The following is a 20,007-nucleotide window of genomic DNA, read 5'->3' as shown; positions in this document are numbered from 1 at the left end:
GTATCATTTTTTTTTCTCTTTTATCCATTATTGGAGCTACATCTAATTATTCTTGAATGAAAATTTTATCTTTAACTGATGACGTCATATATTTATCTCAATACCTTTTAACAGCAATCCAACATTTGTGTTAATAGCCTAAGAACAAGTACATGAATTAACTTAAGGACTTTTATTAGCTCAAAAAAATAAAAAGGAAAAGAAAGACCGTGTTAAGGTTTACTTCACAAAGAGTCTCAGAGATTAGCACTTGAAATCCTCCAACAGTTCAGATATTTTCTTATTATTAATTTAAATATTGGGTAAAGAGGGCGTTAAATGGATAAAGGCAGAGGAAGGAGTCTTCTCTAGAAAATTGTTTTGGTTACATCCGTCTGATGCACCGACTCAAAGGAATCAACGGCAGATGATCAATGCGACTGCGGCTTGTTCATGAGTGCTCCGAAGCCTTAAAACCTGTTTCCGCTCCGGCCCAAGTCTTTGCTCCTGAAACGTGCCTGCCGCCGCGAGGCGACCAATCTGCTCCTCGAGGTAATGCTTCCTCCCATTCGCCTCTCTAAACCCTAATGCCTTCATCGTGGTTTCTTATGATCGTACCACTTTTATGCGATCTACCTACAGATTTCTTTGTTTTCGTAGCGAAAAGCAGTTTAACGGTGTTGGATTAGGCGTACAAAGTTCGATCTGATTGAAGTGTGATGTGGGGTTGTGGTGTGCGTGGTTGCTGTTTATGTGCCTTTTAAGTATCTTTAGATCGTTGATATTTCTCACCCTCTGTTTCAGAGTTTTGAGCACCTTTTAGATTGCTACGGTCTGCTTTTAGGACTTGTGTAAGGAGAAATACCTATCTGCCATCGGAAGACATAGATGGTTCGTATTAGATCTTGGTAATATCTCTGCAAGTGCGCATGGCTCTCGATCTTTGATGCGTGTGCTTTGATGAACCATGGCAAGCGAATTGATAGCATATCGAAGTAGTTCTTTTGACATTTAGTTCGAGTTTTGGAGAAATTCTGTGCTTATGACGTGCATTATATGGAACCTTTCGTTTCAAAAGGATAAGACAGTAGTAGGAGGAAAGGTCAGCTCCAATTCTTTTAGGATTGTTTTCTCGGACCCATAATGCATGATTAATCTAACTACTATCTTATAACAACTTTCTTTTAATCTACTTGGTGATCACATAAAATCCTTGACAACCCACATCTTTTCCTAAGCAGCTCGAACAATTTTCTTTTTGGCCTTTAACCACTCAGTTATTCTTGTTTATGATTGTGAAATGATTGCTCGTGAAACGCAATATTGCAAATAAAAAGAGATGGATTTCTAATATGCTGCAAGTATCTGAATTTTGAGGTGGAAACAGGGAGAAAGAGGTAGATTTACTTTTACTGAAAGATGATGGGGATATGCATGTAAATGTCTTCTCTATGAAGTTTCTTAGTGCCATGATTTAATAAAAAGTACCTTGGATTTCATTTCTCATACATGAATAGTCAAGCTATAACATTCTTGATGTGTGCCTGCGAAAATATATACCTATATAAAAGCATATCTTGAACAAAATAACATAGACACTCGAGTCTTATAAAAAAATTTCACGCAAGTGACGAATCTTGTGCTTGAATGTTCTCTTCAATTCATGTACGTTGAGTAATTTAGGAATCACTTCGATGTTAGAAGGTTTTGTCGAACGACGTTTAGAATCTAGTGTATTGTTTTTCATATTCTGTGTGACGATCCTCGTGCTTACGTTTCCTGAGACTATGGAGCTTTATTTTCTTTCATGTGCAGGCTAAAGCTAGACATGGGACGGAAGTCTGGAGGCTTGTACATAAATCCGAAGAAGTTTGGAACTGCCGGGAAGCCTTGCATGAAGGAGATGCTATCATTCCTTGGCTGCTTGTCTCTGAACAAAAACAACGATGATAAATGTGTACGACAGAAGGATATGTTGCTTACTTGTGTGGACGCTCAGGTGCGCAGTCGAGTTTGTCACAGCAATTTTACAATTCTATAAATGCCATAGATGGACTAATTCTGCACTCCTTTTTACTTTTTAGATATAATTGAACAAACCAATATCTGCAAGTTTTTTTTTTCCTTTTTCTGACGATTTGATCCTTCTGCAGAAAAAGAAACCCAAAAATGCCACGAGCACTATTAATTATCATCTGCAGCGCCTTAGCAGAGAAAAGTTCGGGTAATTAGCAAGTTGTAAGGTTGCCAGATCATCGGTGTTTATGTAGTTTTCTTGAACCATTATGGAACCAAAAGTTAATTAAATGCCTGTTTTGGATGGACTCATGCATCGAAGATTGCTTCTATAGATACCATTGACAATTGGCTTCTGATGGTTTCGGAAGAAAACTTGCTTCTCTTAATAATTGCAGGATTCGTTCTATGTTGTAATTCTAGGTAGTTGTTCATTGGAATTACAAACCTCACACAGACTCAGAACATGATTAGTAATGCTACCGATGTAGTACCTTATTTCTAATGACAAGCTGCTGAGACATTTCTCAGATCGGAGTGCTGAAAATATGGTGGCTTTTATTTTTTGTGATCATATTACTTAATATCTATCTGTATGTGTTTTATATTATCTGTTGTCAGTGATATTGTATGATACAAGTTGGTATCGAGATATTGATAACTTGTTAATTCAACAGTACATCAAAATTGATATTGGATTGAGATTCTAAATCTCGATTTGAATACCAAATATCACAAAACTTGAACTGATATGAATTTTAAGAAACCTTTTATGCGGAGAAAAACCTCTAATCTTGCTCATTTGTGTCAGGTGCAGGGGTTGTTTTGTTCCTGGTATGATGCAAGCAATAAAAGAGAAAGGTTGATTTCTTCAAAGTGAATTCAGTATTTTTCATGCTAAGATTGAATTCAGTATCTTATAAACAGGTATACAAGCAACTAATTTGAATCCTGATTGGATCACACAAAGTGGCTCTTAATCTCACTTCAAATGGGTTCAAAAATTTTAGTCGATTTATTCTTCAAGTGTTTGAGGTTAAAAGTTCATTTAAGTTTATTAGATTATTTAATGTAATAATTTTTTTTTAATAAAAAAAGTATAGGGTTGACAGTATCAGATCAAATTCGCTATCAGAGAGAGCGAGAGCGCTCAGTTGCGCTCATCGGCGAGGTTAACTTGACCGACTTGATGGCAATATAAACCCTTCTACCTCCTTTCGGTGCCCTTCACGCGTTGGCTCTTTTGATTCCGTGGCGTCGCCGCCTCCAATCTTTTGTTCTTTCGTTTCGTCTTGAGCCCTAAAGAAAGAAAAGGAGATCATGGCGAAGAGTCCCATGCGGCCGCTGCTTTGGGCGATGGCCGCGGCCCGGCGGAGGCTCTTTACCGCGTCCGCAGCGTCATCGCCATCGCCATCGCCATCGTCTTCTTCGGCGGAAGCGAGAGCTTCTGAAGTAGGAGAGAGGAAGGAGTCGAAGCCCCTCTACCGCCGGTTGTCGGCGCTGGGGAGAGCACCGGCGGGTAGCGTGACGAAGACGCTCAACAAGTGGCTGAGGGAGGGGAGAACGGTAACGGCCACGCAGCTCATGAAGTATGTTAAGGAACTCCGAAAGTACAACCGCTACAGTCACGCTCTTGAGGTGATAAAAGTTCCTTCATTAACTCTGTTCCTTTTGTCCTTATGAATGCAACTATCCACTTCGTTAGAGTGTCAAATTTTGGTCTTTGTTCACATCATTGCATGTCCAGGCTATCTACACTATCAAGCATCGGTAAAAAAGTTGGTCCTTCGGTGAATGTTGCATTGTTGGTTATTGTCGTTGTTCATTTTTGGGTCATGCCTTCTGCTTTATATCCTTTTCTTTGGGCGTTTTTGTTCATTGTCTGATGTTATACCAGATTTCACTGCGTTCTTGTTTCTAATAATTGCAATATGTGCAATAACTGGTATGGTTATACCAGGCTAAGAGTACCATAAAATGCAACCTCAGATAAAAAAAAACTCCCACTTTTGGAACTAACGGTTGTTTGAAGGTTTTCATGTCAACTTATGTTCTTCTTTAAAAGTGTGATTTGTTTTTATTATAGTTTAAGACCTGAAGAGACATATATTCATGTGCAATGCATGTATTTTATTTATTGTCAACTGTTTGTTAATGCCGAAATTGTTTTTATTATAAAAAACTGTGGTAAAAATTACACATGCCTTGTCAACAAAGGAGAGCTAAGCACATATAACTTATCTTGTGGATGGAAATGCTGTATTGGATGTGTGACAAGGCAGTATGGAGGTCATTTTCAATGAGTTGTGACAAAAATTCTATTGATCAGGATTCGAGAATAAAATGATGAGTAAATGCAACTAAGAGAACCCGGTCCGCAATAGCAGGAAAAGTCAAAATTCTGTGCATAAGAAAAAACTTCTTCTCTTTGTAAAGTACAAGAATTATTTGATGGTTCATGTTATAGGGCACATCAAAATTTAGTTGCAAAGCTGGTAGAGGATGCAGCCTTTGATCAATACCAAAGCATTTCAAAGCTAGAACCGATTGTTAGAAAGAAGGCGAAAAAGGTTATAAAAATAAAAAGTGACCAAACAATTCCAGTTTGCATTAAAAAGTATATATTTAGTATGAGTGTTTCCCCTTGTGCTCTGTGGTCACTTCTGTATCTGGCAATTAATTTCTTCAAGATAAATTTTGTGTGAAACTACCATCTGATCAATGACCAAAAAAACTCATGCTCTAACTAAGCTGAGGGATCAAATTCATATCTTTTTATGAATTTTACTCCATCTTCTGTTTCTGAGCTCTGGATTTTCTTATCATGCTGTACATGACATGTCTCCTTCCTAAGGTTTTCTTCACTACTGCACATTCTTGGAATAATATATACCAAAATATATGATCACCAAAATGGGCTCTTGAGCTGGTCTTAGTGATTAGTGAAGGTGATGTTAAGCCAAGTCATTCGCAAGGCATGACATGGTATTGCATTTTATCACTTGTATGCCTAAATCGTCTGTAGTTCCTAGTAGAAGCAGCTTCTGATGTTCTACTGTGAAGTAGGCAGCGATCATCATTCATAATTTATATACATCATCTCAAACTCTTCTGCATGGATGTACAATATCACAAATCTTTTGATTTCTTAACAGCTGATGGAGTGGATGTCCGGTACAAGGGGCATGAATATATCTTACACCAATCATGCAATACGCCTAGATCTCATATCAAAAGTCAAGGGTACTGAATCTGCAGAGGAGTACTTTTCTCAATTGCCAGAACCTGCCAAAAATGAGCGAACATATGGATCCCTTTTGAATTGTTATTGCTCAGGGAAAAATGCAGATAAAGCAATCTCTCTTTACAATCATATGAAGGACCGCAACATAGCATCGAGTACTCTGGTCCACAATAATCTAATGTCCCTTTACATGAAGTTAGGTCAGCCTGAGAACGCCATTACCCAGTTCCAAGAGATGAAGTCAAAGAACATTGTCCCAGATAATCTAACGTGCTGCATCCTGATGAACTGCTATGCTTCACTAAATGACATTGTATCAGTAGAAAGCGTTATAAAAGAAATGGAAGAGGGAGGTGAAGTTACTCTACAGTGGTCCGCATATAGTACCCTGGCTGCCATTTATAGTTCAGCTGGTATGGCCACGAAAGCTGAGTCAGCTCTCAAGCAGCTCGAAGGACTTGTAGATAAACGTGACTGGATGCCTTTTCACTTTTTAATCAGTTTATATGCAGGTATTGGCAAGTTAGGAGAGGTAAAAAGGATATGGATGTCTCTTAAGGAAGTGTACTCAAACCCTATCAACATGAGCTATCTCAAAATGCTTCAGGCTCTTAGTAAGCTTGATGATATTCATGGTCTAAAGCTTTTGTATGAAGAATGGGAGTCTGGTTACACAGCGTATGATCTGAGATTGACAAACCTGATGATAGGAACTTACCTAAAGAAAGATATGATTCGAGAAGCTGAGTCTATTTGGCAGAAGGCTTCAGAAAGGGGTGCAGTTCCTGATTTCTGGACTTGTGATCGGTTCTTAGATTACAGTTTGAAGAACAAGGACACAGGTTTGGCTCTCAGGTGGTTGGAGACGGCGACATCAATGGTGAAACAGGACGAGTGGAAGTTAAATGAAGATAAGGTGGACGCGTTTCTGAAAGCTTTTGAGGAAGCAAAGGATGTTGAGGGGCTAGAGGAGTTCAGCAAAAGTTTGAGGAGGCTCAAATGTCTCGACTTAAATGCATATGAAGCGCTCCTGCGAACTTATCTGGCAGCCGGTAAGAAGAACCCCAGTCTTCATCGGCGAATAAAGGATGATAAGATCAAAATTAGCTCGGAAACTAAGAAGTTGCTTCAATGGGTCTGTGCCACTAATTAGTATTTTTCGATTTGAGCAGTTATGGCATAATTATATGGAGGAACATTTGAGCGAAATGTTAGACATACTTGTTTCAGGGCACCGACTGAAATATCATGGTCACGTAGTGCTAACTTTGACACATGGTTTCTCATCAATTCTACTGGAAAATTGGGAATTCTCCATATGTTGCAATAGTTTTAGAAAGACAAGAATGCATGAATAGATTATGGTTTCTTGTCCGATGGATCACTCTGTTGCGTTCTATTTCCCAACATGAAGATCACGACCATTTGACAATTTTGATGCTGCCTCATCAGATACTTTATTGGATCAGCGTGAATTCTCGATCAAAACATAAAGATGGGAGACTTTGTTGAGGTATGGATGTCATTTGAATTAAATCATTGATCAAAATACTTAACTTGAAGTTGATATTGATATACTCATTAGATTTTTATAAATTTTAGTCTTGTTTATTTTTGATGAGAGATTAATCTAGATGTTAATGGATCGGGTTTTTTTTATATAGTTGTGTCGTACTGCCTACGTCATGGTCGCGTGCAGACTTCTATTCCATGAACCAATACAAATTAGCCTTTGGTCTTAGTAGTTTAATATCGGCGAGTTCCTACGTTTTGAGAAGCTCTCGCAGTGGATTGTAACCTCAGAGTGGCTCGAAGGGATCGATCTTTATAACGTGTTAATTACTTTGAGCTTGTGGTAGGGGTGGGGATTATTTCGAAGATGGTATCAAACCCAAGAAATAGATGCTACAGAGAGAGAATATATACCTCGGTTCTTACTCCGGGAGACCATGGTAGTAAATAGTAATAAAGATCGATGAAATTATAAATAGTAATTAGGACTAATTATAATTAAGTCTTTACATTTTGTAATGATACATATATAATAGATATTTATATTATTTGTGAAATTGAAACGAACTAATATTAATTATAATTGATTATGATAAACCTGAATGAAGGTTGATGAAAGGAATATATTTTAATGTTATACTAAATCAACATTTGCGAGGGAAAATAATCTATTTTGGAACTGTGAAATAAATAGGATATATAAAGAATAAATGCAGTATAAAGTGTGATGGTATATTAAACGCAATCATTAAAATGATAGTAAATATTTTAACTTATTCTTTGTAAATAAAAAGTGTTACAATATAGACTTTGAAAAACACAGTCAAATTGTTCTGATTGATTTTTCCATTGAAAACAACACTTTAAGCACACAAGATCCAAATTATCTACAAGAAAGCTGAAATCTTGAAGGATTCCCCTACGTAATCTTAAACGTGAGATGGACAAACACTTACCCAAAGGCCATAAGCAGAAGAAGAAGAAGAGATCCACCCTCGGAGCTCCAAATCAAACGCATTTGCTGTGATCGCGACTGCAAATGCATTGCGGATGATTACTTACTTGTCAATGGTAAAGCTCAATGCTGAACCAGAACAATTTTCCGTTCCCAGATCCCTACTCGTCGTCGACGAGACTTTGTTCTCTTATGCTCAAAAGCTTCCATCAAAGCATCCAAGTCGGATACATCAAGGGACAGTTTTTCTCCAACAAAACCATCCAAGTCAAAATCACTGTCATGAGAACCTATGCACTCCGCGACTTCCGTCTCACGGTTATCAGGATTGCTTGAAGCTTCACTGGAGCTGTAATTTGCTTCTTCCAAGCTTCTCAGGATTTCCTGCCCTTTCAGATCAGAACTCTGATCCAAATTTAGCAGTCGCTTTACGCTATCAAGAGCAGGGTCGATGATATCAACGAAGCCCATTATCCACGAAGCGTCATCCACAACTTCTGTGCGCTGGTGAGACAACAAGCAAGTTAATCTAACATTCTACATATTTCGATGAATTCAATGTGCGATCATTGAATTGTACAACAAAAGCAAGGGAACTTAGCCGAGAAACCTATCAGCTGGCAATAGGACTCTCCAAAAAAAAACTAACAAAACATGTTGCATTCTTCAAGAGAGTAGTCAAAAAGTCTTTTCATCATAAAGCATGTTGATTATGATTAATACGATGCAGTGTATTCTGTAAATAAAACAACTGACTGCCTGCCTTACACGCACAGTGAAAGTGGCTACTTGATACAATAAAATTAGAGATTGTATTTTGATAACCAGATAGAAAGCACATCACCCAACTTGAAAGAAAGGATGCATGAACTACTTGGATGTGTTATGGACTAATAGTCAAATTATGCATGTGAGAGAGTTGAGCAATTGGAGTGTGTTGTCCAAAATTTGTGAAACTTGTAGAACAATGTGGCTGACGGCTCGCATACACGAAGGCTAATGCTGTAGGGGACTGGGAAAGAAATCAAGTCTAACAGGACTGATGGAGAACATGTACTGATGGAGTTGCATAATGTTTCTTTTAACAAGTTAATGATGTGGGATTAGCTTACAGCATAACCAGCAATCCTTAACGATCCAATTATATACTTATGGAAGCTATAGGCTCCTAAAGATGATGCGGACAAAAGCGAGAACATGACCTGCCCTCATAACACTCAGCTCAGATTCTGTTTCCAAGCCTTTGGGCCCGGACTTTCCGACTATTGTGGATCATGAACCAAATCCCATCCCCCAGGTAGCAAGTTCAAAGCATCATGAGATTAAACATAGGCCTAATTACAGATCTAATGATGGAGACCCAATTAGAAATTTTAATAAAGATTTAATCTAGGTGCAAACATGGCAACTAGGGAATAAGTGTTTTCATTTATGTATAGTCTCAGAAGTGTGTTTGACTTGTTGGAATAATGGGATGAGTTATTATCTCCAAATTTGGTTGGACTTATTGGAACTGTAGGTAGGGTAATTGTCTTGGAAATTATTTATGACTTGTTGGAAATGTGACTTGAGTTGATATAGTTGTTGGAAGTTGGGATTCATGATAACTTGAATCCTACAAATAAAACAATTCTAATGTATTCAGCAGAGAACGATTATTGAAATGAAAATCATCATGTGTTAATCCTCTTAGATCTTCTCTTCTCTCCTCTTCTGTTCTCTTTTTACTCTCTTCCCTTCTCCCAACTAGTACTACATCACATCTGTGCATAGGGCTCTCAAGCTTCATTTTGGCTTGAGCCAAGTCTTCATCAAAGCTAACAGTGTCTACCGTATACAAACCTGGCTGGTATATACTGAATCAGCAGTTATAGATCGACTAAAGTGACAAATTAACAAATTTTACCCCTTTTTTTTTTGGGGTGAACTATCTATATAAATATATTCTGCCCAGAAGATCCATTACCGATGACATCAACCCCAAATCCAAAAATGGGAGCTGCATGAAGAAAGTAAAAAAGGCTCTCTAGGCACTTAGTTGATAACCTTAACATGAGAGATGCTTCCTCTGAACATGCAAAGGTGAATTTAAAGCTAAGGCCCAAAATATGGTGCAAATTTCATCTAGTCGATGAACACTAATCCAAGATTTTTAGACTAAGGAAAAGTTATAGGTGAGGCAGGAGGATAATAATATTCATGATTGGTGATAATCTAGGAAGCATATCAAAGTTAATATGAAACAAAATGCACATGATTTATATATAATATCAAGAAAAATGTGGTTTCAGCTCACTAGATACTGAAAAAAAATCCATTTCCATCTATTTATCTCTCTAAGCTCAATATATCAAGTATATTTGCATTGATTATTGAAACAATCCTTATGATTTTGAGAAGCAAATAAACCAAAGAGAACAGACATGATCTTCAAGATAATATAACATTACAAACTTTCAGTTGCGAATACAATATAAAGGTAAAGTAGGATAACTTGAAGTCACTCACCTGCTGGTAATAAAGGTTACGAATTTCTTCAGCTCGTACAGGATTACCTTGCTGCTCCTCCAATGATGCCCATGTCATCCATGTTATGTAACTTTGAGAATTTATGTTTAGCGAAGATCTAAACAATCTTCTAGCAACCGTTAGGTTGCCATTTCTTTGCTCTAAGACACCCCATGCCTGCAATGTTACACCAATCATATTCCACATGAACAGGAGAAGTTGCTTTCCTATGACAAGGTTAAGCGATAAGAAGTTACATAATCATAGAAAAGGTCACCAGTAATTACCTTACAGTCCTGAACTAAATGACAGTATTGGTAGGCTTTTGTTGTATCTTGAAATAAAAAATTATTGTCCAACATATGCATTGTTTCCGAAATCACTAATCATGGGCACGATTAATAAATGTCTTCGATATGAAAATAACGCATAAAATCTCAGCCTAGTATATTTGCTTACAAGATCTTATGGAATGTAAAATCTATTTTCCTTAGCTGACATGCCAAAATTTGAGATCAGATTTGGTTTTGCTAATAATAAGCATTTAGTGCAACAAACAAACTTGTACAAAGTTCTAGTGAATCCTTCATTACAAATTTCTCTTATGAATAGATAGCATCATTGTTGCAATCCTATTTGGATGTTGCTTATGGCCAAAGTTCTAGCACAAACGACCAAAGTTTCAGTTTTGCAGAATATCCTTTGTTGCCAATGTGCCTACCAACATGTCTTATGCCAGGCCAACTTTTCTGTACAAATTAATCTATTTACACTAATCAGGTCATCTTAAAATCAGGTTATCTTTGGTTTGCATAAGAATATACTGTTGGCTAAATAAATGAAAACTATTATGGATAACTATATTTGATATCAATTTCATATGTCAATAGTAATTTTTCAGGAAATTTCATATGTGAAAACTTTATATATTACTGAAAAAAGCAAGTACATGCGGAGAGGAATCAGAGCATGGTTATACAGAAAAATACATAGGGAAGAAAACTGCAATCATTGAGAACAAAGCACAGGTAATCCAATTTAGAAATTGATACATAATAATATTGGAATTTCAAACCATATAATGAGACTATTTCTACCTGAAGGCAACGAGCAGCACTCTCAGTAGTTGAATCAATTGATAAAGCCCTTTGGTAAAGTTCCCTTGCTGTGTTAATGTTTCCTTCTTTCCACTCCATCCATCCCCAAGCCTAGAATATAAATAATGAATTACTTAAATAACTTACAATTTTAAAATTAGTGATAAAATCTGAAAGAACATCACTGATGTTGACTGGAAGTTCCTAAATGCTAAGACCACTTGAACCCAAAATGTAATCAGCTTCTAGGTAACAAAATCCACATCAAATACATCTACACCACATCCAGACCCCTAGTGCCAGATAGTGACTACAATGCTCATGCATCACTTACTCTTCGTCCTGTTTCTACCATTTGCTGATTCATTATTGTGACTCTTGCTCATTCCACATATATTTATTTTATTTTCCTATATTTCTCAATTAAAATATCTTCTGTAAGTAGTTTTCTCAAATTATAGTTTATATTTTTTCCTCAAAACATTTTTTTCCTTTAAGATTTGGCTGCCAATTACACACCTAGTAAATGAGAGAAATAAAGAATCTACATATACTGCCTAAGAAAGATATAGGCATCCCACTTTGTCGAGTCCTGCTCCCCTATGATCCCCTTAATCCCAAACAGTCTAATGAATTGTACTTGCCGTTGGGAGAATCAAGGATTGCCTTTGGGCTCATGCAGCAACACAAATTTCAACATAAATGTAATAGAAAGTTCAAAATTTCTTAGCTTAGGTATATGATTTGCCCTGACCCAAAGATACAAAGTAACAAATATACAAAATCTCTTCATCGTTTTATAACACCCAAAAATATCAAGCTGGCTCATGTCTCTTTTGATGTTGATCATTACAGGCCTCTTAAATTGCTCTTCCATGTTTTTTTTTTGTCTGATACATATTGGCACTTGTTTTTCTATTAATAGGAATTGCTTGTTGAGATCCTATGAGTCAATTGGCATTTAAATGTTGTGGTCCCTTTTTGGTATGAAATGATTGTGTGCTGGCTGACACGTGTCCCAGTATCTACAGCACGAGTTGGCATGGTGTGTGTTGTTAATTTTCTGTAACATAATTTCTGGCACATTATGTTCGACCCATGTTGACATGTGGCAATCTGCACGGAAATCCATATAAAACATACACTATCATGACAACACATAGATAATATATTAACTAAATCTTTAGAGAAAAGTACTGATGAGCTTTATTATCTCAGAGAAAGATGTCTACCACTCCTAACTTCTGGACGACAACAGGAACAAAATTATTATCATCAAGTTACTGTATGCAACCTCCATATAGTTATCAGACTACCAAATTGGTAAATATGAAGTGTAGAGAAAACTTCTTACAATCCAAACAGGTTGGTGCCTCGGGTCTAGTGCAGATGCCTTTCTGAACAGGACACGAGCAAGATTTGCAGATGAATGCCTATATTCCAGCAAGGCAAGAGACTGAAGTATGACAGGATCTCTAGGGTTTACTGCATGACCAATCTTCAAAAGTTTCCTTCCTTTGTCAATATCACCCTGATTTGCTTCGAACAATGCCCAAATATGCCATGCAAACCTGTTCTTTGGACTGGCCTGTACTGCTTTCTGTAAATAAAGTGCTATATAAAATTAAAGAAAGAAAGATATATCTCAGAAATGGCAATATGATGCAAGAATGCACAATGAAGAAATTCCAAACTACATAGGCAAGATGGATGCCTAAAGGACAACAACCTATAGTACCTAAGTATTTCTAAGAAAGTGAAAATAATTAGCCTTTTAATGTTCTTGCCACTATCAGCTTCTCTAAATAGAAAAAATGATGCTAAGAACTATGCAAAGCTTTGCACCAAGATATGAGATGAACCAATATATTTGATATTTGAGTGTAAAAATTAAGAGACGCTATTGAAGATAATCGGAAGTAAATGAGTATGCATACTTATATTTGAGACAACAGTTGCTATATACCAGTTGAATGTTTGCAGCATGTAATGAGATGAACAAGGAAAACTGGGTGAAGTGACATGATAGAGAATGCAAAGTTCCCAAGTAATTAAATATTGCCTGTTTCCATATTGTACATTGGGAATTTACTGGTCCAACCGTCAACCTAGATGCATAACAGATAAAATCAGGTGGTTCAAGCCCGATACTGGGCTATCTCTCTCTCTCTCTCTCTCATATACTCCCTCATACTCTCTTCCTAAGCTATCCCAAAGGGCACCAGAATCTCTCCAAATCCCCTCCAAAACAATAGGGGAAGTTGATTTCTGCAAGAAGAGGATTCAATCTCCAGATTTACTCCAAATTCTCTTTAAATCAAGGTACTTCTGAATCTCTAAATTTCATGTAAATAGGTTAGGACAAATGTTAATCTTGCATGATTAGGTTGGTTCTCTTACATGTAGACCTGATTGAGGGCTTAACTTACTAGACTCATCTATAGATTTGACTGCTGATCTAGACTAGATCCATGATTATCAAGCCTTGATCCACATGGATCTAGCCTAGATTTTTGAATCTAGCCCTAATGGTTTAGCTTTGATCTATCCTAATCTAGTCATGTCCATTCAGATCTATCTTGGATCTAGACGGATCTAAGCTTGATCTTTGTGGATCAAAGCTAGATAGCCTTGATCATCGACCATCCATCTCCATTTGGTCTAGATCTATTTGGATCTGGGATAGATTTGGTCTAGATCCATTTGGATCTGGGCTAGATCTTCATGAATCTAAGCTAGATTTTCGTGGATTCAGTCTTAATTTTGATATGATTATAAATTTGTGGATCTGACATATGTTGACAACCTTTTTGTAGGAAAATGGTGCTAAGGCAGAAAAATCCTGATCCGCATGGCAATATGACCGTCGCATAGAGGCACATCATCATCGGTCAAGTATCCATTACAATTACATTGGTGGCGTCAAAAAAATAACCCGTCTGAAGCAACATTTGGCCAAGGGATTTTCAAATGTTCAAATATGCAAAAAGGTATAAGAAGGGCCTTTTGAGCAGAACTCGATGCTTGCAAAGCACTGCAGCTATTGAAAAATACAAACCTGAACAGTGGTGCCATATTCTTCGATAACAATGCAATATCTGATAAAAGATAAGATTTCCCCAACTATACGAGGAAATCTCTTACTCTGTTAAGGGAAATCCTCTATTCTGTTGAGGAAAATTCTCTCTCCTAATCTGTATAAATAGGAGAGGGACATGTTAATGTATTCAAGCTAAAGCATCTTTAATAAAGCATTTTCAATAAAGCTTCTCCAATAATTATTCTTATTTTCTATTCTTTTTATCATGGTATCAGAGCCACTTGCCTAGAGCAAGCTCTCTTCTCGCTGGCTACTACTGCTTTTCCGTCGTCAGGCCGTCGGTATGATAAATCTTTCCTCCTCGGCGAACGACAATTGTCTTCTCCACTGCCACTCTGCGCCAACGTCCGTTCCCTTCCGCTGTGGCGTCTCTAGTGCTGCGCTCACCAGCACTGCCCCACCTTTCCTCCTTTGTTGTAGCCTTCTTCTTTATTGTAGCATCGTTGTAGCTTCCTCCTCTGTTGCAGCTTCCTCCTTTGCTGCACCTCTGCTGTAGCTTCCTCCTATGCTATAGCATCGCTGCAACATCGTTGCAACTTCCTCCTTTGCTGCAATTTCCTCCTCTGCCGTAGCTTATTCCTCTGCTACAACATTGCTATAGCTTTTTCTATTACTGCAGCTTTCTCCTCTACTGCAGCCGTCGCCGTCGTAGCCGCAACAACAACAACAACAGCAACAACAGCAGCAATCTGCTCTTGCCCTACTCACGAAGCCTCTGGCTCGTAAACTGTTTGTTTTGCATCAATCCAAGATTGGTATCCTTGACAGGAGCACCATCTTGCGGGGGCATGATAGCAGATAAGAAATCTTATCTTCCATCATGCCCCGCAAGATGGTGCTCCTGTCAAGGATACCAATCTTGGAGAAGATAAGAATAATTATTGGAGAAGCTTTATTGAAGAAGCTTTATTAAAGATGCTTTAGCTTGAATATATTAACATGTAGAGTAGAGAGATTTCCTCATATAGTTGGGGAAATCTTATCTTCTATTAATATCAACCTATATATCAGGTGTATCCTAACAGTAAAATTAACTCTTTTAGTTTAACTTATATAAATTCATTGACCGGTTTCTTTGTCTGACACCATATTTACCTCTTGGTGCAACTAAGGGATCATTATAATTTGGAGGAATGACACTGAAAATCAAATTTTACAGTGTGGATCTATCACAAACTATAACATGCAACAGTTGCAAATGTACTTGGTCGAAATGTGCCTTATTCACAAAAAAAGTTCACAATTGACTCTCATACAAATGATTAGATAAATTAGTCTATGTCCCTACAATATGTGTTGTGCATGGATCTTGCAAACACATCATTGATATACAATTTCATCATATCGAAGACCTCATTCCACCTTTCATTGACTCACATCATTCATTTTGGTGGTAGGAGCACTGTTTCTAGATGCTACTTTCAATCTTTATTTGATATATGTTTCAATTTGGTGTTCTATTATTTGATAGTTTAAATTCACTTTATTGTTGTCTAATATGATTGCATATGTCAAGAAAAGGGAAGAAAGAATCCTATAGTATAGTTCTCTTTTATTTTTCAGTCTTTTCCTGAAGCTCAATTCAATATATACTGACACACAATATATTGTATGAGTCCGGTATGTGAAATTAAATATAAATTGAAGTCTGGTGCGTGACATATTATAATTTTCACCATTTTGCAATATGTACTATGAAACTAGGTTGAATAATGGTCTTGTCTAGCTGAATTATAGCCTTGCAAAAGCATTAAATGCATATAAAGCCATGTCAGCATGTCTAGCTATGATTACTAATTAACATGAACATTTGAATAACGACCTCATAATTATTACCTTTAACTGCTTTTAGCTTTGTGGTGCTCATTTTTTTTCTGCAATTCGAGTTAATAACATATATTTTACTATACTTCCAAGAGCACTATTCCCTTAGGATCATACCATGCACTGGAAATAGCCATCCGTGCTCTCTCTTGTTGAATGATCAAATAAATATTTTGAATTACTATTGTTGACAACATCATTCCTTTTTTGTCGTTTTATTTCTTGGTTTTCTTGTCTTTTTTTGGGGGGTATGGAGAAGGATAAATAGGTGAAATGTCAGTATCATACAAATGAAATCATACTACAGACACCAACATGTTCGGTGTCACATTTTACTTCTTGTGTTTATTGTGATGCTAAACAAAACCCTATCAGATTTTCTTTATGACCTATGGTGTCAACTGACACAAAATGGTGTCTCCTTATATGATCTTCAAGTTCCTCATATATGCAAGGCAGGGTGCACATTTTGTCAAAAAGAAGAGTACTGATTAGGGTAAATTAAGTGACCAAGAATAACCTGGAGAAAAATTTGTCACCTCGAAGAGCTTTCGAGCAGTGTAATTGTTCTGTTGTTGCATTTCTACCTGAGCCCATGCCTGTTTCAAGAGATGCCCATGTGAATTAGTCAAACAAATTTTCATCCATAAATAAGTAGCAATTAAACAAGCCCAGTGTTAAAAGTCCAAAACACAACTTACTAGCCAACTGGCACAACTTTTGGGATTGCATTTGGTAGCTTGCTGGAACAAATACCTTGCCCTCTTAAACCTCTTCCCTTTTGCTTCAAGTAATGCAAGAGTTTGGTATATGTACTCATTTCCACCACAGTATTTAAGTCCTTTGGTGAGAAGATTTCTTGCCTTCTTTATATTTCCTTGCTTTATTTCTAGAACTGCCCATCCATGCCAAGCTGCAATGTGTTTCTTGTCAGCTACAGTAGCAGCATCAAAGAGTTCTCTTGCTCTACGTATATTTCCAGCCTTATTTTCAAGGACAGCCCAACACTGTTCAAAGACAAAGTGGAAGATTTGAATAACTTAATATTCATCAAAAGGAATAGTACAGAATCAAATGCAGTTAATTTAATTTCAGGAAGAGCAATACAAAGTAAGGCATTAGCTGCTTACATGTTAGTATGGCTTCTGAAACAGATATAAAAAATAAAAAGATTTAATCAACTTAAAACATGGAGTGTGATATGACCTGTAAAAAACATTCACAAGAAACATCTTCAGTTGTCTCTCTCATAAATTAGCGGATCATCAAGTTTAGCAGCAATCTCCAGATAACCATGTATTGTTTCTGAACATAATTGGATCTTAAGAATTCAAACAAGATCAATAAGAAAAAGAATTTCATATCCACAGATATCAAATTTAAATTTGAGGTAATATCCAGTTAATCTTATGTGTTGTTTTAACACAACTTACATTTAAAACATATGAATGAAGCAATCCAAGTCTTAAACATCTATTACTCGCTGTATATTTATCCATAACCAACATATTTGCTCTCGTTTACTAACTTCACACATGTAATAGGTATCCAAGAGATACAAGAGTAGTAAAATATCAAATTCATGCAATACTAAAATAAAATGCTAAACAACCTGCCAAATATAGGAATTTTCTCCCTGTGTAGCTTGACAACCTCTTTCATAAACTGACCTAGCTTCTGCAAATTTTGATTGCTTGCATAAAAGCTTTCCCTGGGCGACGTAGGCTCGTCCATCTTCAGGCCAAAATGAGATGCACTGTGTTCAAATGAAACATAGAATCAACAGAACTAATCTAGGCTTCAACAATACAAATGTGAGGATGCACTATGTTATAATTGCTTGGAAAACTCAATGAATAAACTTATTAGAGTCATGTATCATCCAACCCCCACGAATTGTTGGTGTCTGGAATAAGAAATTTATATGACATTTCTCTATTCTGGCAAATAAATATACCATGAAATATATTAACAATAAATGTTTAATGTTTCAAATGATCAATTTGCGCAATGTCCAATAGCAATGCTAAAACGGAATTCTAAAGATTAATATATGGCCAAGGGAAGATTCGAATTTTCATGTGGTTTCCATGCTTTATATAGACACTTGTGCTTGATAAACAGGCATTTGAATTTGATGCACAAGTGCAGCTTGATATTCTTCCCATCAAAAAACCCATGTTACGTAAAGTATAATTCTTCTAAGGACAGGGCTCTGAAAGCATTAATTTGCATACCTTACCTATCTTGCATAGCCTTCTTCATATTTTATATGCCATCATTTTATATTTTTCATATATTTGATGCCATAACTCTCCACTTCAGATACATACTTAATTGTAGTCAACAATCAGGATTGACTGGTCAAGGGAAGAACACATATGAGTCTCGATCATCAGACGACTAGTAACCAATAAATAATTATAGAAAAATACAGAGGATTTTACAAAGAAATATATTTTCTGGTCTATGCACTTGATACAACAGCAGCTTAAACCCTGCAACATTGCAGAATGTAGATCTCCAAAATATGGAAGGAGGGAACTTTAATATATTGTATAATTTAAACCTCTTAAGTGACCTCTACACTCAAACACTTTTTATGCTTATCTTTAGTTAAAAATTTCATAGTGTTTATCTTGCGGCACCCGCGATTTAGGTGAACGGAGAAAACTAAGTACACATCTATTTGCGTTGACAATCCAATAAACTGATGCCCATCTTAAAACCATTAGGACCCAATCTAAACTTATAATATAACGGACAACTGCTGCCGGTAAACATTATTGACTATGTAGACATCCATTTGCATCGAGAATCTAATAAACTGATGCCCATATTAAACCAATTAATTCCTATCTAAACTCGTCATTTAACGACAACTGCAGCAAACCAAACTATAAAAAGGAAAAAAGGGTACCTTAAGGAGAATTTCTTCAGCTTCTTTAAACTGGAAATTCCTAATGAGGACCTTGGCTCGATACAAAGCCAACTCCAAGTTAATCCCCAGCGGCCTCTCCCCGGAACCTACGACACGCTCCGGCTCAAACATCGGCATCTTCTTCGCGAACTCCGACAGCCGCTTATCAATATTCGAAGAAGGCGTGGTTTTCTCCTCTCCCCCGCTCGTCTTGTCGGATTCCACCAAAGAACTGACCGCCGCTTCTTCGAGACCCTCCTTCACCGGCCGACGGACAACGAGGAGTCCCTCTAGACCGCCCCCCTCATCTGGGTCCTCCAAGTCCTCTTCGATCTCGTCGTCGTCTGACACGGAGGAGAGGACCTGTTCTTGAAGGGGGGCAGGTGATGAGGTCTTGGAAGAGGAGGGAGGAGATCTGAGGAGGGGAAGAGAGGAGAAGGATCGGATCGGGAGGTGGGCGAAGGATCTGGGTATGAGATTCGGGTTAGAGTTAGGATTCGGGGAGGAAGGGGAAGGGAAGAGAGGGAATTGGGATTTGGGAGAGGAGAAGACCTGCATTGCTCCCACCCCTGCTTACTCTCTCTGCCTCCCTCCTCGGCCACTGGATAAAACGGCATGGGGAAGTGGCTAAAAGGCGCGCGTCTGGATCACACGAGTTGTACAGGTCTAATTACTTTTGAACCCTTAAAATTCGCACGTGCGATGGATGGTGGCGGTTTCTGCCGCGGGTGTTGAAGCGATACGGGGGGTGTTTTGGTCACATGGAGATACTACGAGGATTTGTGGAGGTGGTGGAGACTTAGCCACGTCGGTGACCACGGCTCAGCTGCTGGCGCTTGTCAACCAATCGTT

The 20,007-nt window shown here is 37.5% G+C and overlaps 3 protein-coding genes across 5 annotated transcripts; 2 read left to right on the top strand and 1 right to left on the bottom strand.

Annotated features, from left to right (window-relative positions):
* Positions 1 to 374: 374 nt before the first annotated feature.
* On the top strand, positions 375 to 2,299 carry LOC103970438 (uncharacterized). The gene is made up of 3 exons (XM_009384215.3): positions 375 to 531; positions 1,795 to 1,978; positions 2,133 to 2,299. The coding sequence occupies exons 2-3, from the start codon at positions 1,808 to 1,810 to the stop codon at positions 2,205 to 2,207; spliced, it is 246 nt and encodes an 81-aa protein (XP_009382490.3). The 5' UTR covers positions 375 to 531; positions 1,795 to 1,807; the 3' UTR covers positions 2,208 to 2,299.
* A 361-nt stretch (positions 2,300 to 2,660) lies between these two features.
* LOC135653432 (pentatricopeptide repeat-containing protein At4g01990, mitochondrial-like) lies at positions 2,661 to 6,860 on the top strand. 2 transcript variants are annotated; one of them, XM_065175400.1, is made up of 3 exons: positions 2,661 to 2,922; positions 3,099 to 3,633; positions 5,151 to 6,860. In XM_065175400.1, exons 2-3 carry the CDS (start codon positions 3,316 to 3,318, stop codon positions 6,390 to 6,392), a joined length of 1,560 nt encoding a protein of 519 aa, XP_065031472.1. In that variant the 5' UTR covers positions 2,661 to 2,922; positions 3,099 to 3,315; the 3' UTR covers positions 6,393 to 6,860. The 2 variants fall into 2 exon arrangements, with proteins under 2 accessions (XP_065031472.1, XP_065031471.1); XM_065175399.1 differs by having other exon boundaries at positions 3,094 to 3,633.
* Positions 6,861 to 7,499: 639 nt separating this feature from the next.
* Positions 7,500 to 19,756, bottom strand: LOC135653369 (protein high chlorophyll fluorescent 107-like). Of its 2 annotated transcripts, none has more exons than XM_065175282.1 (8): positions 19,156 to 19,756; positions 17,848 to 17,991; positions 16,937 to 17,242; positions 16,756 to 16,834; positions 12,666 to 12,925; positions 11,312 to 11,422; positions 10,215 to 10,391; positions 7,500 to 8,210 (listed from the first exon to the last, which is right to left on the bottom strand). In XM_065175282.1, the coding sequence occupies exons 1-8, from the start codon at positions 19,711 to 19,713 to the stop codon at positions 7,830 to 7,832; spliced, it is 2,016 nt and encodes a 671-aa protein (XP_065031354.1). In that variant the 5' UTR covers positions 19,714 to 19,756; the 3' UTR covers positions 7,500 to 7,829. The 2 variants fall into 2 exon arrangements, with proteins under 2 accessions (XP_065031354.1, XP_065031355.1); XM_065175283.1 differs by having other exon boundaries at positions 12,666 to 12,911; positions 16,775 to 16,834.
* Positions 19,757 to 20,007: the final 251 nt, after the last annotated feature.

This window comes from Musa acuminata, chromosome BXJ3-11 (genome assembly GCF_036884655.1).
Source record: "Musa acuminata AAA Group cultivar baxijiao chromosome BXJ3-11, Cavendish_Baxijiao_AAA, whole genome shotgun sequence".
Taxonomy (NCBI): Eukaryota; Viridiplantae; Streptophyta; class Magnoliopsida; order Zingiberales; family Musaceae; genus Musa; species Musa acuminata.
Note: the sequence above shows the minus strand (reverse complement) of the source record. Positions and strands in the feature narration are given on the sequence as shown.

Excerpts from the sequence above, each read along its gene's own strand:
- LOC103970438 (XM_009384215.3), top strand. The coding sequence starts at position 1,808 with ATGGGACGGAAGTCTGGAGGCTTGTACATAAATCCGAAGAAGTTTGGA. Across the intron at positions 1,979-2,132 it reads TTACTTGTGTGGACGCTCAG|AAAAAGAAACCCAAAAATGC; the intron begins GTGCGCAGTCGA and ends ATCCTTCTGCAG.
- LOC135653432 (XM_065175400.1), top strand. The coding sequence starts at position 3,316 with ATGGCGAAGAGTCCCATGCGGCCGCTGCTTTGGGCGATGGCCGCGGCC. Across the intron at positions 3,634-5,150 it reads GCTACAGTCACGCTCTTGAG|CTGATGGAGTGGATGTCCGG; the intron begins GTGATAAAAGTT and ends ATTTCTTAACAG.
- LOC135653369 (XM_065175282.1), bottom strand. The coding sequence starts at position 19,713 with ATGCAGGTCTTCTCCTCTCCCAAATCCCAATTCCCTCTCTTCCCTTCC. Across the intron at positions 17,992-19,155 it reads CTGAAGAAATTCTCCTTAAG|TGCATCTCATTTTGGCCTGA; the intron begins GTACCCTTTTTT and ends ATTTGAACACAG. Across the intron at positions 16,835-16,936 it reads AAAGTTGTGCCAGTTGGCTA|GCATGGGCTCAGGTAGAAAT; the intron begins GTAAGTTGTGTT and ends CTCTTGAAACAG.